The 15,661-nt window shown below is 44.1% G+C and overlaps 1 protein-coding gene across 3 annotated transcripts in view; it reads right to left on the bottom strand.

Annotated features, from left to right (window-relative positions):
• SBNO2 (strawberry notch homolog 2) overlaps positions 1 to 15,661 on the bottom strand; it is a 123,966-nt gene that overhangs the window by 8,936 nt on the left and 99,369 nt on the right. For all 3 annotated transcript variants that reach the window (XM_069739898.1, XM_069739906.1, XM_069739914.1), the window contains 5 exons: positions 4,617 to 4,688; positions 4,234 to 4,377; positions 4,022 to 4,116; positions 3,807 to 3,899; positions 3,183 to 3,314 (listed from right to left, as the gene is read on the bottom strand). In XM_069739898.1, coding sequence (XP_069595999.1) covers positions 3,183 to 3,314; positions 3,807 to 3,899; positions 4,022 to 4,116; positions 4,234 to 4,377; positions 4,617 to 4,688 — 536 coding nt within the window. The remainder of the gene's footprint in view (positions 1 to 3,182; positions 3,315 to 3,806; positions 3,900 to 4,021; positions 4,117 to 4,233; positions 4,378 to 4,616; positions 4,689 to 15,661) is intronic.

Genomic DNA, 15,661 nt, shown 5'->3' with positions numbered 1-15,661 from the left:
ACACTGGGGCCATTATGCTGTATGGAACACCATGTGGTCCCATCATACTGTATGGAACACTGTGGAGCCATTATACTGTAAGGAGAACTATGTGGGGCCAATATATTATATGGAGCACTATGTGGGGCCAATGTACTGTATGAAGCACTATGTGGGGCCAATATACTGTATGGAGCACTATGCGGCGCCAAAATACTGCTTGAAACACTGTGGGGCCATTATACTGTATGGAACACACTGGGGCCATTATGCTGTATGGGGCACCATGTGGGCCCATCATACTGTATGGAACAGTGTGGGGCCATTATACTGTATGGAGCACTATGTGGGGCCTTCGTACTGTATGGAACACTGTGGGGCCATTATACTGTATGGAGCACCATGTGGGGCCATTATACTGTATGGATCACAATGCCTGGCCTATTATACTGTATGGAGAACTATGTGCAGCCCATTACACTGTATGGAGGACTATCTGGGGCCCATTACACTGTATGGAGCACTAGGTGGGACCCATTAGATTGTATTGATGACCTATGTGGGACCATTAGACTGCAAGGAGGACTTTTTGTGGCCATTATACTGTATGGAGGGTTGAAAGGGGATTACAGTTGGATTGGGTCATTCTTTCTTGGGTGGTCATCATACTGTGCATGTGGAGAATACTGTGGGGGTATCATACTGTGTTTGGGGCCCTTTTTTGCGTCATACTTTATTATATGTTTTATTCAAGGTTTTTTTTAATCTTTTATTACATATTTAAAATAGGCCATTGGGACATATGATTTTTACTGCTTTTACATAACATATTATATTATTCCAATATAATTCCAAAAGCTAATCATTTTATTTGATAAGGAAAAACTTCCTCAATTGTAGACTTTTTTTAAACAAATATCAATGTTGAACAGTGACCTTCTCCAAGCTTTTAATTTTGGCATCCCTGGCTTAAAGAGTTATTTTCATCATGATAAGGGGTTACAATTGTAAAGACTTTGAGATTTTACTTTTGATTAAAAATCCTCTACATTTTCAAGAACAGACCTCCACTGCAATCAGTGGCTAGTATCTTAGGCTTGGAGTGCAGTGCTTACAACCTCTTTGCTATAGACTCAATAGTGCGCTAATGTAAGAGTTGTTTTTCTTAACTAAAACCTCAGTATTCAGGTTAAATTGCAGTGTTAGCATTTTGCAATAAATAAATGGGCTTTGGATTGCAAATTGGGCACTCGGTCACGAAAAGGCTCGCCAGGCTCTAGGAAGTAGGTCTGCAATTAGTATTGAGGTTCTCTTTGAATGTTACATTTTGGTCAAAATAATTTTCACCCCTTCACGACACATGACGTATATATACACACACATCATAGGTCGTGTATCCATCTTTTATGCGTGCTTCGGTGCTAAGCCCGCATATTTTCCGGCACATGACAGCGGATTTGAGAAAAAAAAAAAAAAAAAGACAGCCTTAAAAGTTGTAGTGTTGCAGCAAGGCAGTGATATGATATACAGTGCCTTGCGAAAGTATTCGGCCCCCTGGAACTTTTTAACCTTTTCCCACATATCATGCTTCAAACATAAAGATACCAAATGTAAATTTTTGGTGAAGAATCAACAACAAGTGGAACACAATTGTGAAGTTGAACAAAATTTATTGGTTATTTTAAATTTTTTGGGAAATTCAAAAACTGAAAAGTGGGGCGTGCAATATTATTCGGCCCCTTTACTTTCAGTGCAGTAAACTCACTCCAGAAGTTCATTGTGGATCTCTGAATGATCCAATATTGTCCTAAATGCCTAATGATGATAAATATAATCCACCTGTGTGTAATCAAGTCTCCGTATAAATGCACCTGCTCTGTGATAGTCTCAGGGTTCTGTTTGCAGCACAAAGAGCATCATGAAGACCAAGGAACACAACAGGTTGGTCCGTGATACTGTTGTGGAGAAGTTTAAAGCTGGATTTGGATACAAAATGATTTCCAAAACTTTAAACGTCCCAAGGAGCACTGTGCAAGCGATCATATTGAAATGGAAGAAGTATCATACCACTGCAAATCTACCAAGACCCAGCTGTCCCTCTAAACTTTCATCTCAAACAAGGAGAAGACTGATCAGAGATGCAGCCAAGAGGCCCATGATCACTCTGGATGAACTGCAGAGATCTACAAGCTGAGGTGGGACAGTCTGTCCATAGGACAACAATCAGTCGTACACTGCACAAATCTGGCCTTTATGGAAGAGTGGCAAGAAGAAAGCCATTTCTCAAAGATATCCATAAAAAGTGACATTTAAAGTTTGCAAAAAGCTACCTGGGAGACACGCCAAACATGTGGAAGAAGGTCCTCTAGTCAGATGAAACCAAAATCAACTTTTTGGCAACAATGCCCAACGATATGTTTGGCGTAAAGGCAACACAGCTCATCACCCTGAACACACCATCCCCACTGTCAAACATGGTGGTGGCAACATCATGGTTTGGGCCTGATTTTCTTCAGCAGTGACAGGTAAGATGGTTAAAATTGATGGGAAGATGGATGGAGCCAAATACAGGACCATTCTTAAAGAAAACCTGTTGGAGTCTGCAAAAGACCTGAGACTGGGATGGAGATTTGTCTTCCAACAAGACAATGATCCCAAACATAAAGCAAAATGTACAATGGAATGGTTCACAAATAAACGTATCCAGGTGTTAGAATGGCCAAGTCAAAGTCCAGACCTCAATCCAATCGAGAATCTGTAGAAGGAGCTGAAAACTGCTGTTCACAAACGATCTCCATCAAACCTTACTGAGCTCGAGCTGTTTGCCAAGGAAGAATGGGCAAGAATTTCAGTCTCTCAATGTACAAAACCGATAGAGACATAACCCAAGTGACTTGCACCTGTAATCGCAGCAAAAGGTGGCGCAACAAAGCATTAAGTTAAAGGGGCCGAATAATATTGCACGCCCCACTTTTCAGTTTTGGAATTTCCCAAAAAATTTAAAATAACCAATAAATTTCGTTCAACTTCACAATTGTGTTCCACTTGTTGTTGATTCTTCACCAAAAATTTACATTTGGTATCTTTATGTTTGGAGCATGATATGTGGGAAAAGGTTGAAAAGTTCCAGGGGCCGAATACTTTCGCAAGGCACTGTATATAGTAGATTGACAGTATACAGTCTACAGTGAGCAAAAACATACCTTACAATACTTGCTCAGCAAGCTATCCAGCGTTTCTGCTTGGCTCTGTTTCCCAATATTGGGTTTGTACAGGTTATAATACTTCCCTTGTCTATGCTCAGCCAAGACTGCAGAGTACATGTCACCTCGTACCTGGAGATAAAATGATATAAATTCACTTATACAAGTCGTAGGCTGCAAATTAAAGAAGCACTCCTCCCATCAAAGTTTTTATCCTCCTAATAGATTGCAGTCACCATATATTATATAGCACAGTGTACTTACAATTAATCATTTTGACTTTCTACTCAGCTAATTCTCTTTTATATTAGGCCAATGACATCACATGATTAAAAACTGAACAATTGAAGCCTAAATTCCATGTAGAAACATGACGTCAATTTTCTCAGCACGAGTCATCACTGCAAAGTCCCTGGCGGGGGAAAAGGAGGAAGCAGCTGGGTCAGGAGTGGAAGAGGGGGGATGACTCATGCAGCGACAAGAGAAGAATTAGCTGGGTAGAAAGGCAAAATAAGCAATTGAAAGTACACAGTGCTGTATAATATGATGATTGCAATATATTAGAAGGATAAAAATTTTGATAGGGGTGCTTCTCTAAGAAACAATATGTACACATGAACACACCTTATACGACCGATAGAAGCCTTCATTTGGTGCATGTAGTTCATCAGATTTTTCCAGAGCTTTGTCCCAACTCATACCACGATCAACACTGATCTGTTAAAATGGAAGTCAGTGCAGTGATAAATGCAATAGAAGAAAAGCTATATGAAGAAAATCAAATAAAGGTCGATATCACCAAACAAAATGAAAAGGAAACAGAATATTCATATATTTACCTTGTAAAATACTACTTGTCCATCTTGAGGATGTCCTGGAGTCAAGTACGTTTCTTTACTTTCCTGATAGATCTCATCCACTCCAGGAGCTAGATCTAGTACACGTAAAGAAATATATAGTAAAATACATCTGAACCCATAGCCACAGACAAGCACTGAGCAATCTTTGACTTTCTTAATAAATACATGATTTCATAATTCATTCATCTCACCCAGAATGCCCATGTCATATTTCCCATCCTTCTTATCTTTCTCAATAATGAAGTCAAACGTGTCAGAGAAAAACTGAAAAAGGCTGTTTTGCTTGTGGACTTCCAGACCCAGCATCCGATTCAGGAACTTTGTCACAGAACACTCTGTCGGACATCAAGAGAGTAAATCAGAGGTTGTTTCAAGAAAGTGATGTTACATACCGGACATCGATTATGGTATTAAATGGCCGTCAATGCAAAAAGTGAAATGTGCTGTAGATGTTCACCATCAAAAGGCTAGCACCTCAGGAATCAGTGGTAAGCCTACAACACGCGGCCATTTAGCTTCCACATACACAAGTACAGAATGTTCCTTCTACAACCGCTGGGAGTCAGTAACTTACCTTTATCAACAACAACATTGTACTTTGTCTCTTTACAGCAAATTCCCACTGACAGCAACCCTTGCTTCATATCTACAGAGAGATGAAATCTGGTCAAGAAGTCACCTGGTAATACCCTGCACACAGTATAAACCGGTATACGGTATGTACAAGAGGCAGCAATGTTCAGGAGAGAATTGTGTAGTGATGTTACAATATGATAACGACAGAAAAATGTATGGAATTGATAGAAAAACATGGGCATTCTATTATGCTTCTGTGTTTGTCTTAGTTATGGAAATACTTCAGAATCACAGTTAATCACTGAATTGCTATGCTTTTGAAGTAGTTGTATGCCGAGCCCGCATCTGTCCTGGCAGATAATGGTGGAAATATTCAGCCTTTATCTGCCTCTAACAGCCACAGGTGGAGCAGAGATCCGTGCGTGGCTGTTAACTTTCTAAATGCCAATGTTGAGATGCGACAGCGCATTAACAGCGCACGGGCGGGGGAGGGTGCGCGGTCTGTCCCCTCACACGATGTTAATGTGTTGTCATGGCAGCTAGGGGTCTGCTGACAAACCCTGTATCCATCATCATGCTACTCCTGCGAAAACGGATTTAACGGATTTTTGCTATATACAAAATTTTAGAATTTTTTTTCACCACTTAAATAAAAACACAAAAAATATACATGTTGGCATCTGTATAATTATACTGACATGTGTAATCACACTGCCTGGTGATTTTTACTGTAAAATCAAATGCTTTAAATAAAAAACAAATGGTAGAATTGCACTTTTTTTGCAATGTCGCCACATTTAATTTTTTCGCGCTCTCCAGCACATCATTTGATTTAATGAATGCTATCAATCAAAAGTAAAATTCGGCCAGCAAAAACAAGCCCTCACCGCGGTTATATCAACAGAAAAATAAAAAAGTTTATGGCTCTTGGAATAAGAAGAAAAAAAATGAAAATACGGAAAACTGCCAGATGGTAAAGGGGTTAACACCTTTCCGTTTGTTTTCATTTCTTCCTCCCCCTCTTCCAAGAGCCATAACTTTTTTTTTTATTTTACCTTCCACATGTCCGTATAAGGGCATTTTTGAGGGACAAATTTTACTTTTGAATAGCACCATTCATTGCTATCATGTGACACCCTGAAAACAGGAAAAAAAAAATAGAAGTGTGTCAAAATTGCAAAACAAAGTGTAATTCCACAATTATTTAGGGTTTTTTATTTACAGTGTTAACTACCGTATATACTAGAGTATAAGCCGAGATTTTCAGCCCATTTTTTTAGGCTGAAAGTGCCCCTCTCGGCTTATACTCGAGTCTTTGTCCCAGGGGGGTCGGCTGGGGAGGGGGAGCGGCGGCTGTGACATACTCACCTGCTCATGGCGCGATCCCTGGCAGCTTCCCTGATGGTCTTCTCCGGGCGCTGACAGCTTTTCCCAGCGTTGAGCAGTCACATGGTACTGTTCATTACAGTAATGAATATGGACGCGACTTCACGCATATTCATTACTGTAATGAGCGGTACCGGTGACCGCTCAAAGCTGGAAGAGCTGCCGCACCCGGAGAAGACCATCAGGGAAGCTGCCAGGGACCGCAACGGGAGAAGGTGAGTATAATGGGGAGGGTGAGCAGCATTGCGCGATATTCACCTGTCCTCGTTCCACCGCCAGTCACCGCTCCGTCTTCCGCGTCCTCTGCCTGAACGTCAGTGCAGAGGATGCGGAAGACACAGCGGCGTCCGGCGGTGGAACGAGAACAGGTGAATACTGCAAGTGCGGGGGGCCTGAGCGACGAGAGGAGAGTTTGTAGTTTTTACTTTTTTTTAATCGCAGCAACATATGGGGCAAATATCTCTATAGGGCCATAATCAGCATTTGTGCAGCATTATATGGGGCAAATATCTCTATGGGGCATCTTATGGGGCCATAATCAGCATTTGTGCAGCATTATATGGGGCAAATATCTCTATGGGGCATCTTATGGGGCCATAATCAACATTTGTGCAGCATTATATGGGGTAAATGTGTCTATGGAGCATCTTATGGGGCCATTACAAACCTTAGTGCAGCATTATATGCGGTAAACATGTCTATGGAGCATCTTATGGGGCCATTATAAACCTTTGTGCAGCACTATATGGGGCATATTCTTCTAAAATGGAGCATCTTTTATTGGTACCTATTTTTATTTTTGAAATTTACCAGTAGCTGTTGCATTTTCCACCCTACGCTTATACTCGAGTCATTAAGTTTTCCCAGTTTTTTGTGGCAAAGTTAGGGGTCTCGGCTTATCTGTTTTATGGTCCCTTATTTTAATTACCAGTAAAAGCTAAGTATGCAGTTGTGAGCTGATATTAATAGCCTGGGAAGCTCCATGGGTAATATCCCCTTCCCAGGCTATAAACATCGGCCCCCAGCCGTCAGCTTTCCCTCTGCTTTTTTTTTTTTAAATGACATGAGAGCCCACGCCATTTTTTTTACAGAAAAATAATCTTTTAATAATTAACCTCTTAACCCCCAGGCTATTTACAGTTTTTGCTCCCCTTCTTCCCAGAACACTAACTTTTTAATTTTTTGGTCAAAATGGCCATGTGAGGGCTTGTTTTTTGCGGGACGAGTTGTGCTTTTGAACAACACCACTGGTTTTAACATCTCATTTACTGGAAAACGGGAAAAAAAATCAAAGTTCGGTGAAATTTCAAAAAAAGTGCAATCCCACGGTTGTTTTTTTTCTCTTTTTTTTACCATGTTCACTAAATGCTAGAACTGCCATTATGATTCTCCAAGTCATTATTAGTTCAAAGACACCAAACATGTAAGGGTTCTTTTTCATTTAAGTGGTGAAAAAAATTCCAAAGTTTGTTTAAAAAAAAAAAAAAAAAAATTGTGTCATTTTCCAAGACCCATAGCGCCTCCATTTTTCGTGATCTCGGGCTTATTTGTTGCGAGCCAAACTGACATTTTAATGATACCATTTTGGTGCAGATACTATCTTTTGATCGCTTGTTATTGCATTTTAAGGCTATGTTCACACTTTGCGGATTCCACTGCGGATTTTTCCGCAGCAGAATTCCAAATTCCGCAGTGAAAACCCGTTGCGGTTTTTACTGCGGATTTATTGCGGTTTTTACTGCGTTTTCTTCTGCGGATTTTCATCTGCAGTTTTCTATTGGAGCAGGTGAAAATCCGCAGAAAAGAAGTGACATGCTGCGGAATGTAATCCGCAGCGTTTCCGCGCGGATTTTTCTGCAGCATGTGCACAGCGTTTTTTGTTTCCCATAGGTTTACATTGGAATGTAAACTCATGGGAAACTGCTGCGGATCCTCAGCGGTCAAATCCGCTGCGGATCCGCAGCAAAATCCGCAAAGTGTGAACATAGCCTTATGCAATGTTGCAGCGACCAAAAAAAAACATAATTCTGGCGTTTTGACTTTTTTCTTGTTACGCGGTTTAAGGATCGGGTTCATATTTTTTTATATTGATAGATCGGCGTATGTTTGATTTTTTTTATTGTCTTATTTTGAATGGAGAGATTGGGGGTGATTTGAACTTATTTTTTTTTATTTTTTTTTTAAATTTCATAATTTTTAAAAACATTTTTTTTTTTAAACTTTTGGCATGCTTCAATAGTCTTCATGGGAGACTAGAAGTTGCCATAACCCGATCAGCTGCTTCATAGAGGCGATGATCAGATTGCCTGTATGTAGCAGAAAAGCTCACTTGCTATGTACTCGCTCATAGCAATCCGGCAGTGACAACCTTAGAGGTCTGCTGGAGACCTCTGGTTGTCATGCCAACCCATTGGTGACCTGCGATCATGTGACGGGGTCACCAATGGGAGGGATTTCCAATGCATTTGCCGGAAGCGCGAGTTAAATGCCGCTGTCCGAAATTGACAGGTTGATCTCGATTCCACCCGCAACTGTTGCGGGCACATGTCAGCTGTTTATATCAGCTGACATGTACCCGGAAAGGTGTGGGCTCCATTGCTGACCCCACACCTTTTCCCCCAAACAGGGGGAGTCTGACATCGGCGTACTATTATGCCCGATGTCGGAAAGGGGTAAAATACATGTACAGTAAGCTGAGTAAGCTGCACACACATTGTACTAATTGTATTTGTCACTGACATCTATATATCTACCTATTCTATGTGTATATACTGTATGTAATCTATCTCTTCTATCCTGTCGGCTCCCATTGTGATTTTACACTACGCGGCTGCTGAATTTCTGGCTTTTTATCTATAGTTATATGTGTTTTAAAGAATATTTCCTTGAAAACGATGTGTAAATGACAGAGAATTGCTCTATGTAAAAGCTCATGTTAAAATCGCATTGAAATCGGATAGAAATCGCACTGCATTCAGATGTAAATCGGATGCTAGGTGTGAAAAATCGGATTGTACTTGCATGACAGTCATACGACTCTCGGCAAGGAAACTCGCAACGATTTTTAGTGTCAACCTCCAGGTGGCAGTTTGGTTCCTGTGTCCTCTCATGGATCGACAGAGAAAAACTGATGCTATACGGATTGCATACTGACCACCATACAGGTGAAAATCGTCAGTTCTCTAGATGAAAAATATAGTTCTTACCGATAACGGTATTTCTCTGAGCCCATGACGGCACCACGGAGAGAGGGGATCCGCCCACCAAGGACAGGAAACCTACGGATAAAAAGGCGGTACCACTCTCCTGCATCAGTTGTTTACATAGATAATGATGGGAGACTACTAAGACATTTGTAAAAATTTTAACTGTTTAGCATAACAAGATACCGCGTGACTTTAAATTATAATAGACTATGGCACTATTCCATGTGTGCACCCATAAGTGAAGGGAGGGAATGTACGGGTGCCGTCATGGGCTCAGAGAAATACCGTTATCGGTAAGAACTATATTTTTCTCTGATCGCCCATGACGGCACCACGGAGAGAATTACATAGATAGTACATTCAGGGAGGGACCACTGCCTCCAGAACCCTTTTACCAAAAGTAAGGTCTGAAGAGGAGATTAGGTCCAATCTATAGTGCCTATAGAATGTGGATGGTGAGGACCAGGTAGCAGCTCTACATATCTGGTCTATGGAAGCTCCGGCCTTCTCCGCCCAGGAAGTTGCTACTGCCCTTGTTGAGTGAGCTTTAACCTCCCTGGGAACGGGCATCCCACTTGCTGAGTATGCTAGGCTGATGGCGTCCGTGATCCATCTTGCTATGGTGGCTTTAGATGCTTTTTTCCCCTTCCGGGGACCCTGGAAACACACAAACAGAGAGGAATCCTCCCTACTCTCTCTAGTGACTTCTAGGTAATGTAAGAGACATCTCCTTACATCTAGTGTATGTAGATTTTGTTCCTCCTTATTTTTAGGATTGGGACAGAAGGAGGGAAGAGATATCTCTTGAGACCTGTGAAATTTTGAAGCCACTTTCGGGAGATATGCTGGGTCTGTTTTTAAAACAACCCTATCCTCTAGAAATTGTGTGTGAGGAGGCCTGGCTGAAAGGGCCTGCAAGTCGCTGACCCTACGGGCAGAAGTAAGGGCGACTAAAAGAGCTGTCTTGAGGGATAGCGTTTTTATTGTAGATTCATGTAATGGTTCAAATGGAGGACTAGTCAGGGCTTTAAGGACCAAATTTAAGTCCCACTGAGGAACCACTTTTACTGGCAGAGGCCTAGATCTTCCTGCCGCCCTAATGAATCTAGAGACCCACCTATTTGAAGCCAAGTCAAAATTAAATAGAGCACCTAATGCTGCCACATGGACTTTTAGGGTACTGGTGGCTAACCCCATTTCCAACCCGTTTTGCAAGAACTCTAAAATGGCATTAATAGGAATTTCTTTCCCTATTTTAGCGCCTGAAACGGACAGGAACTTTTTCCATATTTTGCCGTACTGTTTTGTTGTAACCGGCTTCCTACTTTTCAACAGAGTTGAAATTAACCCTGAAGAGAACCCTCTGCTTTCTAATATTTTCCTCTTAAGAGCCAGGCTGTCAAGTGTAAGTTCTTGACCCGCGGATGATAGATTGGGCCCTGTGACAACAGATCCTGTAGGTCTGGCAATACCCAAGGGTCGGATATCGACATCTTCCTCATCCATGAGAACCAAGGTCTCTTCGGCCAGAACGGGGCAATTAATATGACCAACGCCCCGTCCTCCCGAATCTTCCTCAGCACTGCTGGAATCAAAATGAGAGGAGGAAAGGCATAGACCAGATGGTGACCCCAAGAAATCAGGAAAGCATCCAGGGCTACTGGGTTCCCCATGGGAGATAGAGAGCAAAAGGCGGCTACTTTTTTGTTTAAATGGCTCGCGAAGAGATCTATTTTGGGAACCCCCCATTTCTGAGTGATCTGGGTAAATATGCCTGGATTTAGTTCCCATTCTCCCTGTTTTAGGCTGGAACGACTGAGGAAGTCTGCCTTGTAATTGTCTATCCCTTTTATGTGTAGACTTGTCAGGGATAGAAGGTTGTTTTCGGCTATCTGAAGGATCGAGTTGGCCACTTCCATTAGACTTTTGGAACGGGTACCCCCCTGATGGTTTATATACGATACTACCACCTGATTGTCCGACATCACCCTCACATGGTGAGATTGAAGGACCCCCAGGAATTCCTGAAGGGCAAATTTTACTGCCAGGAGTTCCTTCATATTGGAGGAATTGTTTGCAAGGGACGGGGACCAAATGCCCTGAGCTACAAGGTCGCCCAGATGAGCCCCCCACCCTGAGGGGCTTGCGTCCGTTGTTAGGACCTTTGATATCGGGATTACCCATGGAACTCCCTGGGAAAGATTTTCCTGCAATGTCCACCAAGTTAGAGAGAGATTGGTGCGAGGAGACAATGTTAACCGCCCGTCTAAATGCTCTCCTAGGCGGATTTGCTCGGACAGTAGCTGCCATTGGAGATCCCTGGAATGTAGTTGGGCCCACTGGACTGCCGGGATGCAAGAGGTCATAGAGCCTAACAGTGACATGCCCTGTCGGAGAGTTATAGAGGGGAGAGATTGTACTCTTGATGCTAAGCTTTTTATCTTTTGTAATTTGCCCTCTGGGAGCCGGCATTCCATTTTTCTGGAGTCTAGAGTGAGACCTAGGTACTCCTGAACCTGAGAAGGCACCAGTTTGGATTTCTCTAGGTTTATTAGCCAGCCCAGGTTTTTTAGAGATTGAATCACTAAATCTAGCTGATTCTTGCAATGTTGCTGGGAGGAGCCTATCACCAGGAAATCGTCCAGATATGGAACGATCAGGGTGTTTTCTTCCCTGAGGTGAGCCATTACCTCCGCGACCAGCTTTGTAAAAACCCTCGGGGCTATTGCTAGGCCGAATGGAAGAGCTGTAAACTGGAAGTGTCTTAGGACTCCCTTGATGTGGATTGCCATTCTGAGGAATCTCTGGTGATCCTTGTGTATTGGGACGTGATAATATGCGTCCTTCAAGTCCAGGACCACCATGAAACACTGAGGAAACAGCATTTTGATTGATGACTTTATCGTTTCCATTTTGAATGCTTGAACCTCTAAGTAATTGTTTAGATTCTTCAGATTGATAATGGTCCTGAAGGAACCATCTGGTTTTTTCCTCAGGAATAGAGGGGAATAGTACCCTTGCCCTCTTTCTTGAGGGGGAACTTCTAGGAGTACTCCTTTTTTTACTAACCCCACAATCTCGTTTTCTAGAGTTAACTGTTCTTCTGCTGAGGATCTGGTAGATGTTACCTTGAAGGAGGGACGAGGGTACCTCTTGAATGTTAACCTCAGTCCTGATTCTATGATGTTTAGGATCCAATGACTGGAGGTGATCTTTTTCCAGGCTGGGAGAAAGAGAGATAATCTCCCTCCCACCTGGGGTGAACCTTCATTGTGGAGGTTTCTTGCTGTCATTGAGGTTTTTATTGAAGATAAATCCTTTATTTTTATTTTTCTTATCATCCCACTTCCCCTGGCCTTTCCCTGGGTTCTTACGGAAAAACCTCTTGTTCCGAAAGGGCTTCCGATAAGAGGGGAGACCCAGAGAGGGGAAGGACTTTTTCTTGTCCCCGGCTTTCTCTAAGATGTCGTCTAGAGTCGACCCAAACAGAAACTCCCCTTCACAGGGGATGGTACAGAGTTTCGTTTTCGTTTGTAGGTCGCCTGGCCAATTCTTAAGCCAGAGGGCGCGCCTGGCCGCATTAGCAAACACTGCTGCTCTGGCGGATAGCCTGATGGAGTCGGCCGAGGCATCGGCTAGGAAGGCCGCAGCCCCCCTCATTACGGGTAATGTATCCAGAATTGAGTCTCGGGAAGTTTTCCCCTTTAACTGCAACTTTAACTGCAACTGCCGGCTTCAGGCCTCCTCCCGCTGCCTCCCAAGAGCCCTTGAGAAATGCATCTGCCTTTTTGTCCATTGGGTCCTTCAGAACCCCCATGTCCTCAAACGGGAGGGCGAATTTCTTTGAGGCTTTAGCAATTGCCACGTCTAATTTCGGGGCCTTCTCCCAAAAGGAGCACGATTCTTCCTCGAAGGGATATTTCCTTTTTGGAGTTAAGAGAGTCTTCCTCATGGGCTTTTTCCATTCCTTCTTAATTAGGGCTGCAATTGCTTCGTTAAGCGGAAAAGCTCTCCTCTTTTTCTGTTCTAGGCCTCCAAACATAATGTCTTGTACTGTTTTTTTAGGATGGGAGTCTACCAACCCCATGGTGCTTCTTACTGCCTTTATGAGGCCATCAGTATCCTCTAGTGGGAAACAGTTATGTCCCCCCGAGGAAGAAGTAGATGATGAGGATGAGTCGGAGGAGACGGAGGACGCTGAACTCTCACTACCACTTTCGGATTTTGAGGCTGGAGATGGAGACCTATGCCTGGTCTTTCTCCTTTTTTTTCCACTTTTTAGTGACCTAAAAGTGTCCTCTACTTGTTCTTTAATTAGGCTCTTAAGATCTGAAGCAAACCCTGGAAGGTTTTCAGACACAGTTTGTTGAATGCAAGTATTGCATAGTCTTTTATCACATGTAGGTGGAAGGTCCTCTCTACAGATGGCGCAACTTTTGTGTTTAGTTTTAGCTACGCTTTTCCTCCCCTAAAAAGAGACAAATAACAATCTTACTGTCTCTGACATTCACGAAGATCCACTTACCACCTCCAGGACCCATAAATACCGATTGGGGGTTCTCTGCCTCTGGCTTTCTCCCCGACGCCGTACTGGACTCCTTACTGTGTTGAGACCTTTGGCGTTCTTTGCTGGTGTCCTGGTGCACTTTCTGCTGCCGCCTTTTTTGCTGCTGCTGCTGCTGTGGCGATACTGCAGGTGGAGGTGATTCGGGCGGAGGTGATGCTGGGTCACTCATACTGCTGCTGGTCTGCGTGCCTTGAACTCGCTGAGTTGTCGCTCCTATTCCCCTTGAAGCTCCTGCCTATTACTGCAGAGCCACCAAGAGGATGAGGGTTCTACTATTTGAACCCTCCCGCCGCTTCCCTGCACCTGCGCAGTAGCGACTGATCATATGAGGAGCGGTCGGCGCCTGCGCAGTAATCCGACTCAAAAAACACGCTCTAGCGGTAATCCGCGCCATCCGACCGGAAGACCCGCCGGCGCCTGCGCAGTGCGCATCAAGCGCCCCGCCGAAACATACCGGCGGCTTCAGAAGCACCCCCGGCGCCTGCGCAATGCACACCAAGCGCCCGGCTGGAGCCACGCCGGCGCCTGTGCAGAGCGCGCCCCGGCCAGAAGCCCCGCCGGCGCCCACGCAGTGTACACCAAGCGCCCGGCTGGAGCCACGCCGGCGCCTGCGCAGAGCGCACCAAGCGCCCGGCCGGAAGCACCGCCGGCGCCTGCGCATACCGGCGCTCTGCAGACCTCGCGAGACCCAGCTGGATACCGGGCCTGCGCAAAGCAGCGCCCGGAAGCAGATATGCGCTGCTGACCGGCACCCCCGGTCCTATGCAGCCCCAGTAGCACAATACCTGCACGCCTGATGGCGATGCAGTGTGCAGACTGACGCTTGATTTAGGGAGGGTCGTGCTGCACCTCCCGCAACCACAGAGGGACCCCCCTGGATGTTGCCGCTGCTGCATCTTACCTGGGGAGGTGACCGCGAACTCCTTGTCACCTCCCCCGCACACCCTGTCGGCCCACTGGCTCCCAGCGGTGGCGCTTCGGGTCACCACCCTAGCCGAGGCAGAGGGACCCCAGCTGCCTGAATCGGACTGGTTGGCCCCGGATCCAACGACGAACTGGTAAGTCCGTAGGTCTCCCATCAAGGACAGGAAACCAACTGATGCAGGAGAGTGGTACCGCCTTTTTATCCGTAGGTTTCCTGTCCTTGGTGGGCGGATCCCCTCTCTCCGTGGTGCCGTCATGGGCGATCAGAGAAAATTGGATAATTGTCTTTATACGCTCATCTGAACCTGTCATTACAGTTATATGAAAAAGTTTGGGCACCCCTATTAATCTTAAGCTTAATGTTTTATAAAAATAGTTTTTTTTGCAACAGCTATTTCAGTTTCATATATCTAATAACTGTTGGACACAGTAATGTTTTTGCCTTGAAATGAGGTTTATTATACTAACAGAAAATGTGCAATCTGCATTCAAACAAAATTTGACCGGTGCATAAGTATGGGCACCCCACCAGAAAAGTGACATTAATATTTAGTAGATCCTCCTCTTGCAAAAATAACAGCCTCTAGTCGCTTCCTGTAGCTTTTAATGAGTTCCTGGATGAACGTATTTTTGACCATTCCTCTTTACAAAACAATTCCAGTTCAGTTAAGTTTGATGGTCGCCAAGCATGGACAGCCCTCTTGAAATGATCCCACAGATGTTCAATGATATTCAGGTCTGAGGACTGGGATGGCCATTCCAGAACAGTGTTATTGTTCCTCTGCATGAATGTCTGAGTAGATTTGGAGCTGTGTTTTGGATCATTGTCTTGCTGAAAGATCCATCCCCTGCGTAACTTCAACTTTGTCACTGATTCCTGAACATTGTTGTCAAGAATCTGCTGATACTGAGAGGAATCCATGCGTCCCTCAACTTTAACAAGATTCCCGGTGTCGGCAT

This window comes from Ranitomeya imitator, chromosome 1 (genome assembly GCF_032444005.1).
Source record: "Ranitomeya imitator isolate aRanImi1 chromosome 1, aRanImi1.pri, whole genome shotgun sequence".
Lineage (NCBI taxonomy): Eukaryota > Metazoa > Chordata > Amphibia > Anura > Dendrobatidae > Ranitomeya > Ranitomeya imitator.
This window is presented reverse-complemented; position numbering and strand designations above follow the sequence as displayed.